At 58.7% G+C, this 22,605-nt stretch overlaps 2 protein-coding genes across 3 annotated transcripts; one reads left to right on the top strand and one right to left on the bottom strand.

Annotated features, from left to right (window-relative positions):
* Positions 1-255: 255 nt before the first annotated feature.
* PRCD (photoreceptor disc component) lies at positions 256-11,108 on the bottom strand. The gene is made up of 5 exons (XM_072781712.1): positions 9,110-11,108; positions 8,759-8,827; positions 6,655-6,735; positions 6,225-6,320; positions 256-1,921 (listed from the first exon to the last, which is right to left on the bottom strand). The coding sequence occupies exons 1-3, from the start codon at positions 9,181-9,183 to the stop codon at positions 6,714-6,716; spliced, it is 165 nt and encodes a 54-aa protein (XP_072637813.1). The 5' UTR covers positions 9,184-11,108; the 3' UTR covers positions 256-1,921; positions 6,225-6,320; positions 6,655-6,713.
* A 523-nt stretch (positions 11,109-11,631) lies between these two features.
* Positions 11,632-21,803, top strand: CYGB (cytoglobin). Of its 2 annotated transcripts, none has more exons than XM_072781711.1 (4): positions 11,632-11,859; positions 17,260-17,491; positions 17,784-17,957; positions 20,462-21,803. In XM_072781711.1, the coding sequence occupies exons 1-3, from the start codon at positions 11,717-11,719 to the stop codon at positions 17,949-17,951; spliced, it is 543 nt and encodes a 180-aa protein (XP_072637812.1). In that variant the 5' UTR covers positions 11,632-11,716; the 3' UTR covers positions 17,952-17,957; positions 20,462-21,803. The 2 variants fall into 2 exon arrangements, with proteins under 2 accessions (XP_072637812.1, XP_072637811.1); XM_072781710.1 differs by having other exon boundaries at positions 11,638-11,859; positions 17,784-17,947.
* Positions 21,804-22,605: the final 802 nt, after the last annotated feature.

Here is a 22,605-nt window from a genome sequence, read left to right as displayed (position 1 = left end):
GGAGCCCAGTCCCAGGCCTGCTGATTCTAGCTGAGTAATCCTGCGTGAACAACTTCCCCTCCATCTCAGCCTCTTTTCTTATCTGGACTTCTAGAACAGTGACGCCAAGCCACCTCTGTGGGTCTGGCGCGAGGGAGCCCTTCATAAACAGAACTCTTGTTATTTGAGCATGCTTCTTAGGCTACTCACCGCCTTATGGTTGTTTGTTTTCACATCTGTCGTTTTCACTAGACTGTAAGCAAGACAAGGATCAGGTTTTCATTCTCGTGGTTCTTTTTTTTTTTTTTTTTAACTCTTTAAGTCATCTTTATTGAGGTATAATTTACATATAACAAAGTGCATCCATTTAAAATAGTCCAGCCAGTGATACACCCATAAAACCACAACCCCAGTCTCAATTTAGAACATCTCCATCCCCCTGGAGGGTACCTACCTGCTATTTCACAGTGTCCATATCCAGCCCTGGCCCCGGGCAACCACTGATCTGCTTTCTGCCACTCCCGATTAGTTATTGCCTGTTCTAGAATCTCCTATAAATGGATTCATACTGTAGGTGCTCTTTAGCATCTGGCTTCTCTCATTGCCCTGTGTTATGGCTCACATAGTAGCTCATTGCCTTTTTATTGCTGAATCGTATTCCATTGTATGAATACACCGCCTCCTTTTTTTTTTTTTTTTTTTTAATCCATTTACCTCTTGATGGCTATTTGCGTTGTTTCCAGTTTGGATCTATTATTGATAATAACACTGCTGTGAACATCTCTGTACAAATCTTTGTGTGGACCTACATGTTCACTCCTCTTGGATTACATCCTAAGAAACTGCCAAACAGGTTTCCCAGCAACGTATGACAGGGTTACAAGTTGCTCCACACCTTCACCAACGTCTATTATGGTCCATCTTTTATCCATTCTGGTGAGTGTGCAGTAGTATCTCATTGTGGTTTTAATTTGCATTTCCTTGATGGCTTAGGATGTTGTGTATCTTTTTATGTGTTTATTGGCCATATGTCTAGTTTCTTGCGAAGTGTCTATTAAAACCCTCCCCCACTTTTCCGTTGGGCTGTCGTCTTCTTATTGAGTTGTAAAAGTTCTTTATATATTTTGGATACAGGCCCTTGTTCGGATTTTTGCTTGGCTAGTATTCTCTTCCAGTCTTTCCAAGAATTTTGATCAAGTCCAATTTATCTGTTTTTTTCTTTTATGGTTAGCACTTTTTGTGTTTCCTCAAAAGGGCTTTTCTTTCTCCATTGGATCATCTTCGTTGTGTCTGTTTTGGAGATGCCATTGATGTGTGTGTATATCTTTAGGAACAGCACACTGTTCTGAGCTCTGATCTTGTCTCCTCACCTGAACAAGACCACTGCAGTCCTCTGGGTTTCCCCTCCCTGTGCTCAGGCAGGGACCTGTGGGAGGTAGATGCTGAGGTGGTCACGGGATCACCATCTTGGATGTTCCTTGTAGTCAAGTGTCTGTTGCTTCTTCAGTTTTGTCCAGTTTTCTGGGCGCTTCATTTCTGCCACCCACAATGCCTGGCATACAGGAGCTCCATACACGCTTGCTGAGTGGGCGAGTCACCGTTGTCAGCACCTCCAAACACTGTCCACTGTAGCCTGTCTTGAATCTGGAAGGGCCCCCCCGAGGTCAAGAAGTCCATCCCCTTCATTTTACCAGGGTAGTCAGTGGTCCTTCCCATCCTCTGCACCAGCCCACTTAGGTTCAACACTGCCTATTACATGGGGAGACTGAGGTCCAGAGAAGTAAAAGTCGTGGCAGGCAGCGGCTGAGCTTGCACAACTGGCCTCCTCGGCCAGGATCTTTCTGTCGTCCTCATTGGCACATCGGGCGCCGTCCCTTTGATTGCTGTCTGACTCCAACACCTACCACAGGGTGTGTACATCACAGGCTCCCGATACATGCTTCTTAAATAAATGACCAAGGAATAAATTAAATAATTTCTTTCAATGCTTCGTTCACCTGGGTTCTGCAAATTGTCTTAAACCTGTGCGTGCTTGTGCAATCTCGGGGACACAGGGGGCCAGCCCTGGCCCTTCCTATCCAGGTTCGGAGGTCATATAGCCTATCAGTAAATCTTTTTTTGTTTTGTTTTGCTTTAATTTTCTCAGCCACCCTCCAGGCTTAATCCCCACTAGGGGGCATATGTATCCCACAGAGAGGGTCCAGCACCCTTAGGTACCAGTTTATGGCTAAAGTCAGCAGGTCTTGAAGCCACCTCCTTAAAGCCCTGCACCGTCCCCCTGTAAAAACAAACAACAAAGCCTTCCTCCTCTGGCTCCTCCTTCTCTGGCTGGGCTGCTGGCTGCCACCCTCCCTTACCCCCAGGGCTCTGCCCCTGGTTGGAGGAAACAGCAGAGCAACAGCAGCAATGAGTGACAACCTTGATATCTGTCATCCCTGCCAGTGGCCACTGCTTCCTCCCTGAGGAGCATGACAGATCCTGGAAAGGTGGCTCTGGTCACTGCCCTCGGGGCCCAGAGTCTGGTCCAGCCTGGAATGATGAGTTTCTGCAGACTGAGCAGCGGCAGTATCACCAGGGAGGGTTGCCAGCTCTCATGCCCTGTGCCCTGGTGGACAGGTCACACTCCCAGGATGTCCTCGAGGCCCAATACCTTCACAGGCTTTTACATCACCTTGCCGGGGAACACGTCCTGGCTTCACTACTCACTGTGGGTGACCTTGAGCAAGCACTTTCCTTATTGGGTAAATGAGACTGACAACAGTTCCTGCCCCATAAATGAGACAATGCATATAAATAAAGCACTTGGCACAGCGCCTAGCACGTAAGAAGCGTTTGAGACACATTAGCCATTATTAATAATAATATTAGTGTCATTATATTACTGTAAACCTTGGCCATTTCCCTCCTTTTGAGGCTCACAAAGAAGCATTACTTCCCTCTGGCTCAAGGTCTTGGGCTTCTTCCCGACTGAGGTTCTATAAAGGTCCCCGGGCACCCCTGGGACCAGCTCCTGTGCCATGATGCCCACCTCAGATCAAGTACCACGCCTGCCTGGTCTTGGACCAAGGCCTGTGCCCAGGACCATCCTGCCCGCATCTGCACAGCCACACAGTTCGGGATGGGCGGGGTGCTCCCCGTGGTGGCATTTGCACCCTGGGGTGACACAGGGCAGTGGCAGCTGCTGCAGCTGCTCCGTCTGCCTCCCTTTCTCCCCCACCCCCACCCCCGCCACCTCATTAGCTCTCTGGTCATGTTCCCATCTCCAGGAGAGACTGGCAGCAGCCACAGAAGTAGCAGACAACAGCACCTCCCTGCTCCCTCCTGCCGCCCTCGGCCACCCTGCAGCTCAGAACCGCCTTTTCCCTGTCACTCAGGCTCCAGCCAGTAAAGAGATTAGCATTCAGACAGAGGACCATAAAGGCACCAGGGCCATGGCCTCCTGTCTTCTCTAGGAGCTGAGATTCATTTGGGGACGCAGAGCCAGTTGGAGGGAAGATGTCCAGGTCAGGACTCCCACTGGAGGTGGGGACAGGGTTCCAGGCACCCAGAAGCAACCGTGGTGCTCCATCGTCCAGCCTTCCCGGGTGCTGGGTCCTACCAGGTGCCCCTGTGCTGGGCTCTGGTTTGTTCCAGAACTGCCCATCACCCTGCTGTTGTGTATGTGGAAAGACAGGGCAGGAAGGGCCATGGGGTGAGGAGGTAAAGGACTAGCTGTTCTGAACCTACGGTTGTTGCAAAGTGACCAGTTGTTCAGTGGCTGACAGCTCACAAACACTGTCCCCCCACCCTGGGCTCAGATATACTGCGTGCTTACTAAGTGCGCAAAGCACTTTATACCCATTATCTAATTTAACCCTTACAACTCTGAGACAGGTTTACATTCAGTAACCCACCCGAGGCCACAGAACTGGAAAGTGATGGTGGAGTCAAGATTCAAATCCAGAGCTTGGAGCTGGACTCCCCGAGCTTAAATTCTACATTATCTCATGCACTCTGAGGCCAGAGGCGCCCCGGCTCTCTCCGCCCTCTCTCTCTGGTTGCCCTTAATCCCTTCCCTCCTATTATGGTCAAGTCTGCCAAGCCCCCCGGGCTTTCCTTCCTGCCCCCATTCCCAAGCAGCAGCTGTTTTCCAAGGAAATGGGGGGTGGGTGGATTCAGCCTCTTGGGGACACTGGGTCCCCCCCACGACGGGAGATAGTGGGCCGAGGAGGGAGCGCCTGGGCCCTGGCAGCCTTCTGTAGAGGAGCTCTCTGCTGAGGGCGGCAACTTCCTGCAGCAGGAGAGGAGCTGCAAACGTGCCCGTGGTGCAGAGAGAGCCCAGGGGTGGGAGAGTCCCGGGGAATAAGAGGCGAGCGTGGGCTGGGTGTGTGGGGAAGGTGTAAACACAATCTGCTCCCACCGAAGCCAGCCTGCTCCCTGGGGGAGAGGGCCCCTCCCGCCCAGCCCACATGGCACCCCAGCTGCCAGGGCCCGGGCAACCGCCAAGGCCAGCCGACACAGTCCCCCCATCGCCAGCAGCCCTTCCCTTCCCCTTCTCTCCTTCCCTCTGGGACCGAGGCCCAGAGGAGCCACCCTCTCCTGAGCAGGTCCCTAGAACAGTGCAGCGAAGGGGTGTCGCCTCGTGGAGGTGTGTCTGGGCCGTGGGCCAGCCCCTGTCCAGCCAGGTGACCTTGGCCTGACAATTCCTCAGACTAGTGCAAGGAGGCAGGCAACGTGGAAATGGTAGAGAGCAGAGCCGAGGCTGAAGTGACAGGAGCATGGCAAACAGATTAGAGGATGAATACACAGGTGGGCTCGGGGACGCAGATGGGGGCCCCAGGAACGGTGCCCCTGGCCCTCAGCCCGACAGCCCTGTCACCAAGGAAGGCCAACACCTCGCAGGAGAAAGACAGGCTGACAGGAGCTGAGACAGGTGGTCACGAACTCCTGGCCCATGTCGAGTGGGCGGTGGGGCTCTGTCGCCATTCCAGCGCACAGCTCCTTCCCCTGGTTTGACCCTTCCCCTGCCTCCACCCTGCCCTACTTCTAGAGGCTTCCAGGGCAAGATCAGCAGCCCCTCCCCCATGGCTTCAGCGTGGTCCCCTCTGTCTGTGGCATCTCACCCTTTCCTTCCTTCCCTCAGATGTGGAGTCAGGGCGGCAGACAGGCTGCTGTCGAGAGAACTCCCCATCTCCTGCCTCTTGATGGCCTGGGGGGTGTGCAGCTAGGCAGGGACCTCCCTGCCCACCCTGGGGGCTGGATGGTGATGGTGGGGGGACGATGCACGTGCAGGCAGGGGTTTGGTGGGGAGGCGCTTTGCATGATGAATGGCTTCCAGACAGTGGGGAGCAGCTGCCTGCAGGTCTGCGCCTGGATCTCAGGGAGCAGAAGCGGAAATCTGCTTTGATCTCTGCTCTGGGTCGAGCAGGACTGTGAGGGAGAAATGGCAGAGCCGCCGTGGTACTGAGCAGTCAGCAGATTGACAAGAACAAGTGTCAGGCTTCTTCCCTTCCCACATGCGACTGCCCCTTTGGAACACACGCACGCATGCACACAGGCACGCAGACACGCTCAGAGGACAGGTTGAGAGATGCTTCCTTCCAGCCGCAGGCAGACATGTCACAGATCCCAGCTGGCATTTCTTATTGAGAACTGCAGCAGAGTGGCTGGTGACGGGGTGAGCTCTGGGGACCGGGGAGAGGCAAGTGCCCTGGAAACTAGAGCGCCACCATGGCAAACTGATACCACACAGCCTTGGACCACAGGCTTTGGGGCTGCCGGGCCCGTGGAACCCCTGCTCTCACATAGCAGCTGCAAGCTGCAAACTTCCAGGTGATTTCAGAGAGGCCTGTGCCCTGGTGGGTAAGAGTGTGGGCTCTGCAGCCTCCAAAGGAGGCTGGGAGGGCGGGGGGTGGGTGGGGGTGGGGGGCAGGATTAACTAGCTGGATGACACTGGACAGATTCCTTAACCTCTCTCTGTTTCCTCATTTCCAAAAGTGTGGATAATAACACGCCCAGTCTTCTTGGGTCATTGCAAGGATTATATTAGGGATGAATGAGAAGCCCTTCCATAAGAAACCTGAGTCCCTCTCTGGGCCTGCCTCAGACTATCCTCAGGATCTCAGAGGAAGGGAGCCCAAGCCAGGGCAATGAGCGTCTTTGCCCTCCAGCCTGCCCCAGCCAGGCCTTGCTTCAGGAGCCCCACCACCAGGGTCTGGGGCAAAGGGAGGCCAGGCAGGTCCAGGGACTCAAAGGGAGGAGTCTACCTTCTTGATGACTGCTTTTTCCCATTTTTCTTCTTGCTGCTGCTGCTGCTTCCACCACAGCATGCTTTGTGGGTAAGAGGCCAGCCGGGACTTGAACTGAAATAGAAAACCAGATTGGCACTTCCTCCCATCCCAAGGCAGGGGCTTGCATTGCAGAATGGATATTCCAGAGCACACCCTCTCCCTTAGAAGTCCTCTGGCACTACAGTGCCAGCATGACCACCACTTCACCACACGCCCTTCCCTTAAAACTAACAAAGCCTTGCGCCATGGCCTGGACCACAGCAGGCTTGAGGCAGGAGCTGATGAGAGGCCACCCGCCTTCTGTGTACCCTCCATGGAGCTCTGCTCCCTCATGGCCAGGCCTTGCAGAGCCTGCCTTGTCCCCAGCCCAGCCCTCTACCTTCCAAGGCTTGCAGCCCTGCCCTACCTGCCTCTGCCAGCTGATCCCAGTCCCTGGGGCCGAGCTCCGCCTGACCGGGTGAAGACTTACTTCAGAGGCTCTTCCTTTCTAAACAGAAAAGCATGGGAGTCAGAGGATTGAAGGGGACGTCCTTCCCGTCTTTCCAGACTTCTTCCCTTTGCCCCACGCCTAGGGAGGCACCCCACTACTGAGGGGTAGGAGCAGCCAGGAAATCAGCTGGAATTTGTGACTGTGGAATTGCAGAGCAGAAATGTCATGCCTACTGCTCCCCAGACCAGCCCTTCACAACAGCCACCCGAAGCAGGAGGTGTTGGATGTTAGGCTGATTTTTCCAGTTAACTGGGTCCCTGGGAGTTAACAGGCAACTGCTTCCTTCTGGCTAGACCCCACGAGGCTGGGCCAGATGGTCCAGATTCAGCTTTTTTCTCCTGACAGGGAGGGTCCAGGCCCATTTCATGTAGAGGAGACCGACTACCTGAAGTCAGTTGCCATCAGCCACAAATAGGATGGATGACCTCGAGTGAAAAACTGACGCCTCCCCTTCCCTCAGTTTCCTCCACCATTAACAAGAGATAGAAACACTTGTCTTGCCAACCCTCTGGGGCTGTTACAACTTCCAAGTGAGTTAACGTTTAAGAGACCTCAAGGGAAGAATAGAACACTGATCAAGAGCCAGGTAACAACAGGAGAATAGCTAGCCGGCATTTATTAAACAGCTGTTTCGTGCCAAGTGCTTTAGGATGATCTCAATTTGAACCTCACAAACACCCCCACACCATTCTGTTATTAATCCCAGTTTATATACAAATAGAAAGATCACATAGCTTTCCCAGAGGCTCTCGGTCAGGAAGCAGGGAGTCAGGATGTGGACTCTGGCTGTCCGCCTCCAGACCCAAACTCAACAGGGAGGACTAGTCATTCAAGGGCCTGCTCTGCGTGAGGCCCAGTGCTCATCATTTCACCTTTGTCAGCCCATTTCACCAGCAGGCCTACTTGGGTAGTATCATGACCATCTCAGCTAGCCTAGATTGTCAAGGAAGGGTGGCCCAGAAATACCTGTCTCGGGCACATGCCCAGGGCTGCCCTCCTGACATTCAGAGCTTGGAGGAATCCCAGCACCGAGGAGGAATTTGGGGCCGCATACGGAGACAGATTCCCATTCTCATTTCTCATGGCTCGCCAGTCTCCACATGGCTGAGGGGCACCCAGGCAGGTCCTACACACCTGGAGAGCCGGTGGGGTGCCCCAGCAGGCAGGCACGCTCACTGGCTCAGCCATCTGAGCGCTGTGGGGAGACTCCCTCCAGCCACAGGCCCCGGAGCCCAAGGGCATCATGTGCTTTGTCTCACTAGAGTTGAGAGAAGGCTAGTAGACCTTTTGCAGGAGAGAATGTCCCTTCACACAGGACTCCCCCACTAGGTGGGTCCGGGGGCACAAAAGAACACGCACAACGGTATGTTCTTAATAAATGCATGTTGATTTTTCCGTGGTTTGTTGGGCATAGGAGCCCCTAACATCAAAGGACACTGGTCACCCAGGGAAGGAAGAATCCAGAAGTTCCCCAAACTTCCCCCCTTGTGGAGCCACATGGCTTCGGCCTAGGGAAGAGTTAACTTTCGGCCGCTGGAGACAGCGACCTGCCCGCAGGAGCTGCCCAGCCAATGGCAGGCGGTGCCGATGACGTCATGCCGCTCCTGCGCCTCCTATTGGGGGCCGGTGGGCGAATCCCGCCGGCGGCCGGGGCAGGGGAGCGGCTGAGGCGGAGCGGGGGCCGCGGGGAGGGGGAAGGGCAGCGAGCCGGCCGCCCGGAGCTGCTCCTGCCCCATCCTCTCCGGTCCCCCCGCGCCTTCCGATGGGACCCGGGGGACCACCCCGCACTCGGGCAAAGCAGAGCAGCTGCGGTGCAGAGGACAGGCCGGGGCGCCCAGTGCCGCGGGGGAGCACAGACACCGAGGCTGCCCACCGGGCACACGGGACCGGGTGGCTGGGGCGAGGGGCCCCGGCGCGCCGGCTCGGGTGCACTCATGTACCTGCCCAGGCACGGTCGGGGCGGCCAGGGCAGCCGCTTCCTCGACGCACCCTGCCTCCCCCAGCCCAGACTCTGCCTTACCTGCCCGAGGACTGGAGGTCTCTCTCCGACCTGCTGCCCACGACTGCCCCGTCTGCTCCGCTGGGCTCCCTGTGGGCGGGAGGAAGAGGCTGGAAGAGCTGTGGGCAGCGCCCGGGCCCAGAACCCCCTCTCCTGGCCGTGTTGGGCTGGGGGACCGGGGACTCCAGCCAGTCTCGGAGCACCTGCGAGCCCCCGCCCCCGCGTGCTCTGATGGGAAACCTCTCTGGACCTCCCTGCAAATCCTCCCCGCCCTCCAGCCTCCCAGGAGGTCCAGGCAGCCCCTGCACCACCCCTCACCCCCTAGCTTCTCCTCTCTCCCCATCCCTGCCCATGGCCCCATCAGCTTCTCACGGTTGGACCCGGTTGGCGAACCGGCGGCGCCAGAGCATGGCCAAGGTGCTGAGTAGGAAGAGGGTGGTGCACATGGCTCAGCTGCCCCATCCCCTCCCGGACAGAGTCTGCAGGAGAAAGGCCAAAATGGCCCTGCCGGCTCTCACAAGCCACTGCTGCCCATCCTGAGGTTCCTGCTGCCACTGGATTAGGAGGCTCAAGCTGATTAGTGGGGTCAGCCAACCCGACCTTGTGCAGACTGATTAACCTCACTGGGCCCAAGTTGTCGCCTGCGGTGGCAGGGTAAATCAAGCTGTCCATTCTGGATACAGATGTGACTAGGACCTGGGCCTAACCCTCAAGGGGCTTCTAGTCTAGACACTTGAGCTAGCAAGTCACATTAATGACCACAGTAGAGCGACTTGGGTGATGAGAGGCACCCGCAGAGCACTTTCGGAGTTGCATGTGTCAGGGAATGCTTGGGAGAGGAGCTGGGGGCATTGGAATTTGCAGGTGTTCAAGGAAGGTTACCTCCCCGCCAACAGAAGACTCTTCCGGGGCGGCTGACACAAAAGCACAGAGCATGTTCCAGCAACTGGAAGTTGAGTGTTGGCAGAACAATGATGTCATGGAGAGCCATGGGGAGGGGAGGAAGAATATTAGATAATGAAGCCAGAAAGACAAGGGAGGCCGGGGAGTGGAGGGGCGGCTGAGCAGTTGTGTTCTCCCCTCTGGACAGTCCTCCCCAAATGTTACTGATTTCCATAGCCCCTTCCATAAAAGACTGGATTTAAGTGTGCACTCATGAAATAAGTATATGCATCTGCTCATACATTAGATCTTCCACATCTGTGCGAATACAGTCCTGCATAATAAACACACATAAGACTTGTAAAAGATGAGATAAAGCTAAATAGAAATACTAAATAGAAATAGCGAATACTTGCTTTCCCAGTGCAAAGCTTCTGAGCAGCCACTTGGAAGGGCACCGCACAGGCATCGGGTGTCCTGTCAGAGGGGTTCAGTGAGGTGGCCCAGGCAGCATGTGGAGCACACAGGGGTCTGAGCATCCAGCTTCCTCCAGCCCTCTCCAAAAACCCCAGGGGTCTGCACTAGATTTTCCTTCCCTCCAAGGAGATGGAAGCGGTGTCAAGGGGTCTCCTGCCCAGGCTCCCAGGGAGGGCCAGAGCTGGGGCTGCACCTGGGCTCTCTACTTTGAAAAACGATTTTTAAAATACATAAGCCAAAGCGGAAGAGGTGAGCCGACCTCTTCTCACACTTGCAGAGGGACACCAAGTCTTGAGAAGGGCGGGGTCGCGAGGGAGCGACAGGGAGAAGTGGACACTGGCATCAGGTTTGGGCTGGGAGTCAGAGGTGCCACCTGGCCGCCCCGGGTCTGAACAGTTGCTTGCAGCGGGGGGATCCTGTGGCTCTGAGCTCCAGCCCCCACCTCTGGCCCAGCGGTCTTCACACCTCGCTGAGCAGGGCCACCAGGCCGAGAATTTGTCTACCCCATTCCCAGAACCGCAGCCATGGTAGCTGAGATGTCTCCAGGGCCTGGGCCTCCCCAAGATTTTTGACACCTTCCCCCCAAGACTTCTTTTTGCCCTGCCAGCTGCCTGGTCTGCGGACTTTCCTCCACCAGGGTCGGGATTCTGGGCAGCGCCTGTTTTTTTGCCTGCCTGTGTCATTAATAAGGCACCCAGGGACTTTTTTCCGACGCCCTGTGCACGTACCGAGGGGGGGGGGGGGTGCGCTGGCCGGAAGGAAGGGGGGCCCAGGCCTCTGGCGCTGAAGTTCGACCGCCGGCCCCCATCCCCGCGGCGGCGGATTCCAGGACGGAATTGGAGCCGGGAGGCGACCCCGGTCCCGAAGCCCCGGAGCCTGGGGTGCGGAGCTCCGGGAGCGGCGCAGGGGAGGGGCCAGGAGCGAGCGCGAGCTCAGCCGGGACCCCGCGCCGCCGGAGGGGCTGCGTCCGCCCCCTCGGGCTGCGTCGGCCGCAGACGCCTGGGAGTGTTTCACTTTGAGTCGGTTCCCCGCCGCGTGCACGGTGCGCTCCCGCCCAGCGCCCGACCCCGCCCGCCGCGGCAGCCCGACCCCGCGCCCCCGAGCCGCGCCCGCCCGCCCGCCCGCCCGCCGGGGCGCACTCCTGCACGGCCCGCGCGGCCCCGCGCCGCGCGCCCGCCCCCTCCCCCGGGGCCCCCGCGCTCCCACCACACCTACGCCCCACCCCGCCCGGCGGTCAAGGTCCGCGGTGGCCCGCGGGCGCCGGCCGCGTCGCCCCCACCCCGCCCAGCCTGCACCTTGCCGGAGCTGGCTCACCGACGCGGGCCCGGGGGTTTGGAGCGGCTTTATTTTTTTTAACATTTTTCCAGCAGACCACATCCCCGCCCCCCGCTCGCGGTCCCCCGCCCCCCGCACATATACCCTGCACACACACACACACACACACACACACACACACCCGGCGCGCACAGACAGACACGCTCCCTCCCTCCGGCGCGCTCTACCCCTCGCTCGCCAGCCCGCCCGCCGCGCACGCAGCCGGCCCCGGCTCCCCGCGCCCCGCGCCCCGCGCCCCGCGCCCCGCCGCCGCCGAGCCAAGCAGGGCTGGGCTTGGAGCTGCTCATGGAGAAAGTGCCGGGCGAGATGGAGATTGAGCGCAGGGAGCGGAGCGAGGAGCTGTCCGAGGCGGAGAGGAAGGCGGTGCAGGCTACGTGGGCCCGGCTCTATGCCAACTGCGAGGACGTGGGGGTGGCCATCCTGGTGAGGTAGGTGTCACTCCGGCCGGCAGCCCGGGGGAGGGAGGACGGCAGCGGCTCCGGGCAGGGGCGGGTTCGGCCGGGTCCGAGCTCCGGCGCCACCTCTCCAGCTGAAATTGGGGCCGGGCCTGCCCGGGGTGCAGGCAGCGTGGGGCGCCTTGCGGTGGGCGAAGCCCTGGCTGAGCCCGTCCTGGCTCTGGGCGGTCGGGTACGAACTAAGAGCCAGACGCAGAAGGAGGGTACCTCTGTCCCCCTCCTCTGGCCGGGGCCTCAGAACTCCTGGCTCCCTCAGGCGTGCCTTCCTCCCCAGCGACCCCAACCACCCAACGCAGCCGCCACACACGTTTTACCAACCCTTCAGTTGGGGGCGCCCCATTTCAGAGGCGGGAAGACTGAGGCTGGGCCAAGCAGAGAGACAAAGAGGAGTGGACCCCTGTGCAGCTCGGCCCCTTTCTGTGTTCAAAGCCTCTGGGAAGGACAGAGCAAAGGGCCAGAGAATAGAGGTCAGAAGCAGTAGGTCACTGGGGTCCTCCTTTCCCAGCTGGCTCCTTCCTGCCCTGGGAGAGTAGGCCAGCAGGGAGTTCCCAGGTGAGGCCCAGGTGAGTGGGGAAGCAGACGGTCCCTAGGGTACAATGCCTGCTGAGCATGGTGGAGGGAAAGCAAGAAGCGTCAGGAGTCAGGGCTCCACCCTGGAACCACCACTTGAGGAGGAAAGGCCATTTGTGTTGGGCTCGGGGGTTACTCAGGTACCACATGCCCCCAAAGTGACACTTATTTACACATCTGCACCCTGGTGGACACATACCATTCCTCTGTACTCCACGTCTCCAACCCCCGCGAGTTAGTAACCGACTAGAGCCACAGATTGATGCTCTCTTCCCACACACGCGGGTCCCTGGGGCCCCAGACCTGCACTCACCCCCAACCCCCTGTCAGCGGCAGCAGCCGGATCTCAGACCACCGAGCAGGGCAGCCTGCTTATCTGGAGATGGGGTGAAGCCTCTTGCTTGTGGAAAGGAGAGTTGAAATGCATGCCTGCCTCCCAGTCCCAAGCCCCGGCTCTGGCTTCTGTCTCCCTGACTCTCTCTCCCTTCTGCCTCCCCCAAGCCTGGGACCTACCCGGCTCCGTAGCGATATGCCCTGATTCCAACTTGGAAACAGATTTTGGAGGAAAAAGAGCAAGAAGCACTCGTGAGTTTGAGGAGGATTCCTGAGGAAGGCTGCTATTTGGGCAGCCCCAAGACCCAGAAACATGGGGGTGGGGTGGGGAGGCTCCGAGGGGGTTTCAGATGCCGAAGCCATCAGACATTCTGAGACACAGACCCGCACGTGGGAGCACCCACACAAGCACACGGTAGGTAGTGGCGTTACAGATGCGCCAGACACAGCCCTGGGGGGGGGGGGTGGCTCTCAGCCATGCGTGCTGTGTGTCCGCGCCCCAGAGCCCACCAGGCCTCAGGATGCACCGGGTGAGCACATGGGTCACCAAAAGGAAAGGAGGCGGAGTCCACAGGGCCTTGGAGATTTTGTCTGGACACACTCTGCCATTTGCCAGGGAGCGTGAGGAGGTGATGTGTCCAAGATCCAGCCCTGGGGTACCACCCAACCTCCCCCAGGAGTGGGGGGTGCAGAGGAAAGACCTGAACACTATGGCCAGGGCTGTTTCTGGAGAGTCTGACATCTTGACAAGGTCTTTCCCTATATATGCCCCTGCTTGCACGGTTCCCCATTCCTGACTCTTAGGGAGGCTCAGTTTGGGCGGGTGGGGGTGGTGGCATCTACCCCTGTGCTCTGTGCTCAGTGAGAGGCCCACAATTAATCCAGAAGGCCTGAGACAGCAGTGAGGTCCAGCCGGCTGGTCAGCCCGGGCCACATTCCACCAGACCCACCTCTGTGTTGGTCGGAGCCCAGCGCTGGCCCAGCTCCTCCCTGCCAGACCCGAGCCCCACCAGCCTGCTCCCTCTGGGTCTCCTCCTGCTCTCTGCCCCCCGACCTGCCAGGTGGGGGAGAAGGTTGGTTAAAGGGGCTAGAGGGGAAGATTGATAAACCTCTCCGGTGTCCCAAAGGCCCCTCCCCAGATCCTGTGCCCCCCAACTTTTATCACTCACACCTCCCCAACTTCACACACATCCACAAGGACAGGCGCCAGTGAGAGCCTGAGACACTGAGTCCTCTGGCCCATCACTCTCAGGTCCTCCCTCCCTGCTGGGCTAAGGCCAGCTGCACCCCCACACCCTACCCCCCACCCCAGCCCCAGGAGTCCACAGCCAGGAAGGGGGTGGCAGTGCTGGTGGTGGTGGAAAAGCTGTCTTGGGGTCGGAACCAGACCCCATACCTGCACTCCAGTGGAGAGGGAACACCCATGCTCTAGGAAGACTCCCCTCCCGGTTGTAACTCTGCCACCTTCCCCCCTCACACTCAAGACAAGCCTATTTCAGGCTCTGTTGGAAGCCCAGATGCCTCTGGGAGCTGAGAAACTCCCCAAGGCTGGCTGCTGAGGCTTCTCCCCTGCAGGCAGCGCAGCACAGCACAGGCCCGGACCTGGAGGGTCGGGAGTGCTGGGGCTGGGGACAGAAGCCAGGAAGAGGGAGCAGAGCACGTGGCCCCCAGACTCCCCTGGTGCAGCAGAGGGGCTCCCTGGGACTGTCATTCCTCAGGGCCATAATGGCCCTGGGTGTCAAGGCAGGAGACTCGTTGGGCCCCAGGCCCCCATCTCCCTGGCACAGCAGTTTCTCCGAGGCAGGATTCGGAAGCCATCAAGGCAGGAGATGTCTGTCTGTCTTCCTGGCCCTGCCACCCACTTTGCTGGGCAACCCTGGGCATAGATTCCTAAAACAGAACGCGGAGATAAAAACAGTGCCAATCTCAGGAGGCTAGTGCAGGATTAATGACACAATCTAGTAAGTGCTCAGTAAGTCTTCCTTGTTAGCTCCTCATCAGTAAAATGGATATAACAATGCTTGCTTGGTTGTGGCAATTATTTTTTTTTTAAGATTTTATTTATTTATTCATGAAAGACACAGAGAGAGAAGCAGAGACACAGGCAGAGGGAGAAGCAGGCTCCACGCAGGGAGCCCGATGTGGCACTCGATCCTCGATCCCGGATCCCGGGATCATGCCCCGAGACAAAGGCAGACGCTCAACTGCTGAGCCACCCAGGCATCCCCGGTTGTGGCAATTAAGTGAAATAACAGGTGGAGATGTTTTGCACATTGGAACGCACCAGGCAAACAGCGATCATTATTTTTATTGCAATGTGAAGTGCCCAAAGTCTAAGGTAATACTCATTTAAGCCCAAATTGGGTTCTTTACATTTGTCCTTCATATCATGCGTCTCCAGAAAAATCCAACGTATTTTCAGACTCATTGCCTCATTTGTCCTCACTAGTGTATCTGTGAACTATCGAGTGGGAGGAACTCCTCTCACACTTTTGCAGACGGGAGGTTGTGAAGTGGTTTGCCCAAGGTCACCCTTGGTCTCCACATGGACTGCGTCCTCGCCACTCCCCCGCCTGCAGCAGCTTTGTCGCCTGACGGGATGGACTGGGCCAGAAGCTCTCTCTGCATCTGTTCCAGCTCTCTGGCCAAAGGGCTGATTTGGCAAATTATCAGTTTTCTCTGATCGCAAATGAGGATACTCCAGAGGTGTGAGAGAACCCAACAAAACAGGCCCAAGACATTCCGTATGTTTTCTGAAGTTCTGATCGGGTGTGTGTGAGTGTGTACCTGCACCTCCTGCAACACCCAGCTCTGCCAGGGAGAGAGAACGCAAAGGGCATTGGTGTCATCTTGCGGACCCAGGGCCCTGGGCTGAGGGGATGGGTCACAGCAGGTGTGAGACCCAGGCCCTGCCCTTGGGTTGTGGGACCCAGTCCAACAGGCAGGAAGGGAAGAAGCGGTAAAGGGTGGCGGGGAACCCCTAATGGCCTTAAAGGGACAGCCTGGGCACCGTGGGGTAGGAGGGCCAAGTCCAACGCAAGAAAGAGTGGGAAGGAAGGCTGGCCTGCCCGAGGAGTGTTTTACCAGCAGTGAGTGGGCTGGAGGAAGGTGGCTGAGTTGGGACAGTTTGTAGGAAGCCTGAGATCCCAGGTTAAGGATTTTGACTTTGTCCAGTAGATATTGGGGTGCCACTGAATGTGAGCATGAAAGTAACCTAATGAAAGTGACATTTGGGGGGAATTAGGCAATTTCAGGTAAAGTGGAGAGGGAAGGAGAGCACTAAAAAGACCTGGGGTCTGCCCCAGGACGTGCACGGGCTTCTTGGAGAAGCGAGATGTACAGATGTGAAGTAATGACGGACTCACACCAGGAGGGTAAGACCAGTCCGGAGCTGTAATTAAATCAGCCAATCAATAAGCGCAGCAGGCGGAGGAGGGAAGCAGGTAGGGAGGAGGGAACAGACAGAGCTGGCGGGAGAACTGTCCCGTGTTTCTTCCCTCCGTGACTGGGTGACCTGAGCCAAGTCACTCGGGCTTTACTTTTTGCAAAGAGAGCTCTACCTTGATCACGACCCACTGGCATTGACCGAGCACCCGGTGTTCACACTGTGCTGAGGACTCCACACGCGGTTTCCCAGTTCATCCTCATGGCAAGCTAGGAACAACCATGCCCGTTGCATGGACGAGGACACGGAGACTCAGAGAAGTGCCATCACTTATCCGAGGTCACGCTGGCCCCGGGGCCCAGAACTAGAGCTCTGGCCCTCTCTGCTGTGCCTGGAGCAGGCCTTGAGGGTGGGTGGGGCTGGGAAAGGAGGCCACAGCAAGAAAGACAGGAGCCTGGGAGACAGGGCTGACAGTCTGTGCAAGTTTGGCCCACAGATATGGCCAGGACCCGGGTCGGGGCGGCATGTCACCAGCTCGGCCAGAGGGAGGGTCTGTGTCTGGGGGCCCGCTACACACGGTGGTGAAAGAGTTACTGGTCCTGCCCCTCCTACCCCGCACCCCCACTACCCTGGCACCTTGGGGTGGACTCCCTGGTCACCCCAGCCACCTCGGGTGGGTCCCCCGTCACCTCGACCACCCAGCCGTCTTGAGGTGGGCTCCCCCTGTCACCCCAGCCACCTTGGGGTGGGCTCCCCACATCACCCCAGCCACCTCGGGGTGGGCTCCCTCCATCACCCTGGCCACCTTAGGGTGGGCTCTCCACATCACCCTGGCCTCCTTGGGGTGGGCTCCTCCCATCACCGGGCCACCTCGGTGTGGGCTCCCCCCATTACCCCAGCCACCTCAGGGTGGGCTCCCCCCGTCACCCTGGCCTTCTTGAGGTGGACTCCCCCATCACCCCAGCCACCTTGGGGTGGCTCCCCACATCACCCTGGCCACCTTGGGGCGGCTCCCCATGTCACCCTGGCCACCTCACGGTGGGGCCCAGGCAGTCCTGACTTGAGCACTCCCGCCCTCCCGCCAGGTTCTTTGTGAACTTTCCATCGGCCAAGCAGTACTTCAGCCAGTTCAAGCACATGACAGAGCCCCTGGAGATGGAGCGGAGCCCCCAGCTGCGGAAACACGCCTGCCGGGTCATGGGGGCCCTCAACACTGTCGTGGAGAACCTACACGACCCGGAGAAGGTGTCCTCCGTGCTCGCCCTTGTGGGCAAAGCCCACGCCCTCAAGCACAAGGTGGAGCCTGTGTACTTCAAGGTAGGTGGCTGTGGCCAATCCTCCGCCCACCCTGCTCTGGGAGCACCACTGGGGAACAGAGGGGACCACTGGGCAGCCCAGCCTCTCCCCCCTCAACCTCCACATGGTTGTGACAGGGAGGGGGCTGCAGGATCAGGTGGGGGCTGGGTCTCAAAGTTGCCAGGCTGTCCTGTTGTGAATGATCCCCCTGGCCAAAACCTGTCTAGAAGGGGTGCTGGGGGCCTTGGGGGCTTCGGGGGTGAGGAGGCAGGGCAACCAGGCGTTTACTTCTCCCTCCTCCCTTTGCCCCCAGATCCTCTCTGGGGTGATTCTGGAGGTGATCGCCGAGGAATTTGCCAATGACTTCCCACCTGAGACGCAGAGAGCCTGGGCCAAGCTGCGTAGCCTCATCTACAGCCATGTGACCGCTGCCTACAAAGAAGTGGGCTGGGTACAGCAGGTCCCCAACACCACCACGTGAGGAGGGGTGAGGGTGGGCCGGACAGCCTCCCCGCCGTCCTCCCCTGCCCCCCCCCCCCCCCCCCCCCCCCCCCCGGTCTCCCATCTCTCCTGGGGCACAGGAGCTGACTGCTGGGGCAGGAACTCTTCGGGAGGCTAGGTCTGGGGTCTGACGCTTAAGAAGAGGCATGATGGGAAAGGGCCGGGCCCCTACTAGATAGAGGCTGCTCCGAGCCATGAGCCCCAAACAGATTCTCCTGGGGTAGAGCCATCCCCTTCCCTAGAACACAAGAGCACTCAGAGCGGCCCAAGACCACGGCCGCCCAGGGCAGAGAGGCCCTACGAGGTTCCTGGCGGGAAGGCTAGCTCATCGGGCCCAGAGGCAGGCCAGGCTAATTCCCCACCACTTCCTCCCCGGTACCAATCACATGGGGCTGTTTGTCAGCTAATGCTGACCAGTGCTCCCTCCTGCCTCTGCCTCAGCAGGGCCGGAGCCAGGAGAATCACGAGGGTATGTGCACACACGTGCACATGCCCAAGCGCACAAGGGGCCTGCGTGGGTGTCGCTACCCCGCACACACCTTCAGGGGTGTTTACTTCCAGGTTGACCCTAGAGGCCAGGTTCCCAGTTCTGGGGTGAGGGCCACGGAGATGGGCTCGAGGAGGGTGGCCAGCCTCAGGGACTCCAGCGGACTCGGAGCTCAAGGGGAGGGCTGGCCCCCAGACATGGTGGCTGGGAACACTCCGGCCTGCCCAGGCCCCCAAGGGGCAGGCAGCTCTGGGAGCTCAATGGAGGGGCGGAGGCAGGGCTGGAGTAGGAAGGAGAAAGAGGAGCGTAGGCGGGAATGGGAAGCAGGGGTCAGCCAGCGGCTCAGGACACGCGTTGTCGAGAAACATTCCCAGCAGTTTCCCATGGAAAAGGCGCGTCTGCTCCCCGGGCTCCGAGCGGCCCACGGACCTCCTGGACCTCCTGCTCGCAGGCCTCGGGGCCCAGCTCTGGAGGAGGTCCCCCGAGGGCGGACTTGGGAGGCCGGGCCTCCTGACCTTCCTGCTGCTGGCCACACGGGCCCCAGCTTGCTCCTGCTCCCTTCCCCCACATCGGCACCACCCCAGGAGAGTAGAAATCTCGGGAACTTCTGGCTACAGCTCGGCAGTGAGGCCAGATGTGCACAGCTGGGCCCTGGCCTGCCCCAGATCCCGGGGTGGGGAGGGGGACGTGGACGGGAAGCAGATAGAAGATCTTTACCTGCCGCAGGAGGTGCTGGCAGAGCCGGGGTGGCTGCCGGAAGCTGACGGCGGGGCCAGGGAGGGTCAGTGGGGGAAGGGGCTTGCCCTCCCAGCCTCCACCCAGGCCGGAGAGGCCGGCTCAGCTGCCAGAGATGAGTTTGTTTACAGCCAGGAGACAAGACTTCCTGCTTCTAGAGAAAAGGGCTTTTTTACAGAGGCCCTAGAGGGACCGGAGAGGGAAAAGGAGAGAGAGCTGGCCAGTCCAAGTCCCCGTGAATCAGAAACACATGGACCGCGTTTCCCAACACGAAGCCCTGTCCCCTCCCATGTCTTGCCCCAGCTGGACCCTTGGGACTGACGTCTCACCAAACCCCAAACATTAAGAAACCACCAGAATCTCCGTCTGCCCGGTCCTGCTCCTCGTGGAGGGAATGGATGGGCTGCAGTGAGGATTGGCTGAAGCCCTGCCTCCATCGGTCCTGAGCATCTCAAATTTGGGTCTCTCCCCACCCCAGCCGGGAAGTCCTGAGGATTGTCCCCTCATCCTTTTGCACACTACCCCCCAGCAACCCGGCTCTGATCTCCTGAAGGCACGGGTTTGGGCCCCCAGAAGACGTGTCTCCCTGGGCCGGGGGCCTACACACCCAACCTATCGCCAGGGTCCAAATGGGTTCAGATAGTGGGAGGGAGTCACAGAGCAGAGTTCTAGAAGGCCTCCGTCCAGCTTCTCTTATCAGGGAAGCAGTGGTGGGCCAGACGCCACTGTTTATTGAACTGTCTCTGCTTACGGGTGTGTGTGCATTTTTTTGTGGGTGGGGGAGTCGGGATGTTGGCGGGGGGGGGGGGGGGATGGTGGTGAGCACAAAGGGGCTGCAGGGCTGAGAATGCCTATGGGCAGCAAGAAGGGCACCCAGGCAGGCCAACCGGGGAGGACACGGGTCTCAGGATTAATAGAAAAAGAGTTGGAAAGGTTCTTTGCAGTTTGTGAAGTAGGTTCACACAGTTGATGTTACTCCATCCTCGGAGAGGTAGGAGGCAAGGCAGATGTTATCCACATGTTGGAGAGAAAGATCTGAGGTTCAGGAGGGCCCCCTGATTGGTCTGAGGTCACGCAGCAGGTTCCTAGCAAAGAGGGAGCTAGAACTTGGGTCTGGTGGGGTGCTTTCAGCAGCAGTGTGCTGGGTCTCCCGGCAGCGAGTGTCCTACCTTGCCCTCCCCTGATCCCTCTCCCCTGACCCCCAAGCTCCTTGGCCCCACTCCGTGCCTCTTATAACCTCTTACCTCCATCTCCTCTCTCATCCACAGCCCACCGGCCACGCTGCCCTCTTCGGGGCCGTAGGACCCCCTCTCTCCTCCCCCCTCCCAGGCAGCACCTTGAGCAGAAGGCCGAGTTCTGAAGACCCTCCTTGACCCTCCATCTCTGGGTGCCAAGGAAGCTGAAGAATCCCTGACTCGTCTTCCCAGAAAGAGGCAGCCTCTGCTGTGGCCACGGTCCCCACTGGAGCCGCCGGGCGGTGGCGCTGGCTGCCTAGAGGCTGACCCCAGCTCAGCGGCCTGTGGGGCGGGGGACGCCTCCTCCTCCAAGAGCTGGGCCCACTATTCTTAGCTTTTCTACTCTCTGTCAGAGACCTAGCTGGGCAGCTGGCAGGAGTCCGGGGCAGGTCCGAGTCTGTCCAGGAATACACCAGCCCCGTTTCTCTCTGCCCGACCAGCATGCAGGTCCCATCACCTATCTAGAGCATCACGCACACTCACCTACCATATATACAGATATATTCTATATACGATCTATATATAAAATATATAAATATATATATACATACATATCTATACTGTGTATCTGCGGGGGCCCAGAGGTACATGTAAAGCCTTGGTTTTGCCCACCTGCGTGTGGGGCAGGGAGGGGTCCTGCTCATGCTTCTAAGCAGAGGACGGAGTGTTCTGGCAGAGATGGGAGTCCCACCTTAGCACAGAGAGGATCTATGCCTGTGGGCAGGGTTGGGGTGACCCAGGGGCCTGGGTGAGCAGGGTTGGGGTGACCCAGCTTGCCGGCAAAGTCCAGCCCATTCTCTGACCAACTCCCCACATTCCTGCTTTCCACTTCTAAGTAAAATGGAATTGGCTTTCCCCACCTCTATCTCCCTGCCCCCAAAAGGATGTGGCCCCTGACTCTCCAGCATGGGCAAGGGCAGACTGAGGGGCTGGCAGTGTGCGACAGGATGACAGCCCTGGGGGAGGGGCCATGGTCTAGAAACCTCGAATGCCAGCCCCATCTGCCTTTGCTGCTAGGAGCCCAGCGGGAGTGGGGCCCCACGCTGCTGTCAGTGATGACAGGCCAGATGCCTCCATCCCGTCCTGGCGCTCTGTGGGCCGAGGGCTGAGGGCCTTCCCTCCCCGCTCCCCCCGCTGCTGGCTGGCAGATGGTCCTGTCCACCCATCTGGGTCAGAGTTGCTGGGGACCCCCCCCCATGTGTGCCCCTTGGTCACGTGTGCCATCCTCAAGGATGCCTAGCTACTGTGGCTGCTGTGCCTGTGTCCCCTCCTGTCCCATCCTCGTGCAGCCATGCGTGTAACTGCCTGTCCTTTTGTAGTTTCTGATGTTTGTAACCAGATCCAGCCGTGTCATTAAACAGACTCGCTCTTCCCATGTCTGTGCCACTCGTTCTGTCTTTTCCTGCCAGCTGCCTCTCGCCTCTGCCTCCCTTCCTTCGCTCGGGGCTCAGGGCTTTTCTGGAGAGCCACCCCAGGGACCCCTCACCTGTGCCTTAGCCGTGGCTGGCTGAGGCTCCTCTGAGTCGGGGTTTATAACCGGAGCAGACACCCCGACCCGTTTTAATCAGAAGCACAGGGCTGGAGATTGGGCTTTGGAGGGCCAGGAAGGGTGTTTGTGCTTGTTTTTGAAAAGTCGTGGGACTTTTCATCTTTTGTTCTGGAAATCTCCTCTGTGGGGGAGGATAAGATGAGTGAGGGAGTATGCAGGGGGAGATGTTCAGGAAGAAGGGCTCTGCTGGTCTGATGCTCCAGGGAGAGAGCCAAGGATCGGCCCCCACCTGCCAGACCGGAGCACTGGGCCTTCCGCACCGGGAGAGCAACGTTCCTGAAGTGCCAAGGGCGCTTGAGAAAGGAAGGGTGCTCATACCGCCTGAAATTTCTAGCACCTTCCCCAAGTTCTCAGCTCCCAGACCTCCTTCCCAAGTCCTGTATCCTGCATCCCACAGCCGCAGGCCAGCCCGCCCAGCCCCCACTCACGAGGGAGGCCACAGCCAAAGCATCAACTCCCTGCTGAGGGACCAGGAGGTCACCACCCCTGGGTGGGCTGCAGGAGAAGCAGGAAGCAGCCTCCGCCCCTTGGGAGGGCTCCTGGCTGCCTGGAAAGATTCAGCTGACTGTACAGGGAAAGTCTTGTCTCCCAGACCACGAACTCCTCGAGTGCAGGCTACGGCTTCATC

This window comes from Canis lupus, chromosome 16, assembly GCF_048164855.1.
Source record: "Canis lupus baileyi chromosome 16, mCanLup2.hap1, whole genome shotgun sequence".
Lineage (NCBI taxonomy): Eukaryota > Metazoa > Chordata > Mammalia > Carnivora > Canidae > Canis > Canis lupus.
The sequence above is the reverse complement of the archived record's forward strand: the minus strand, read 5'-3'. Positions and strand labels throughout refer to the sequence as shown.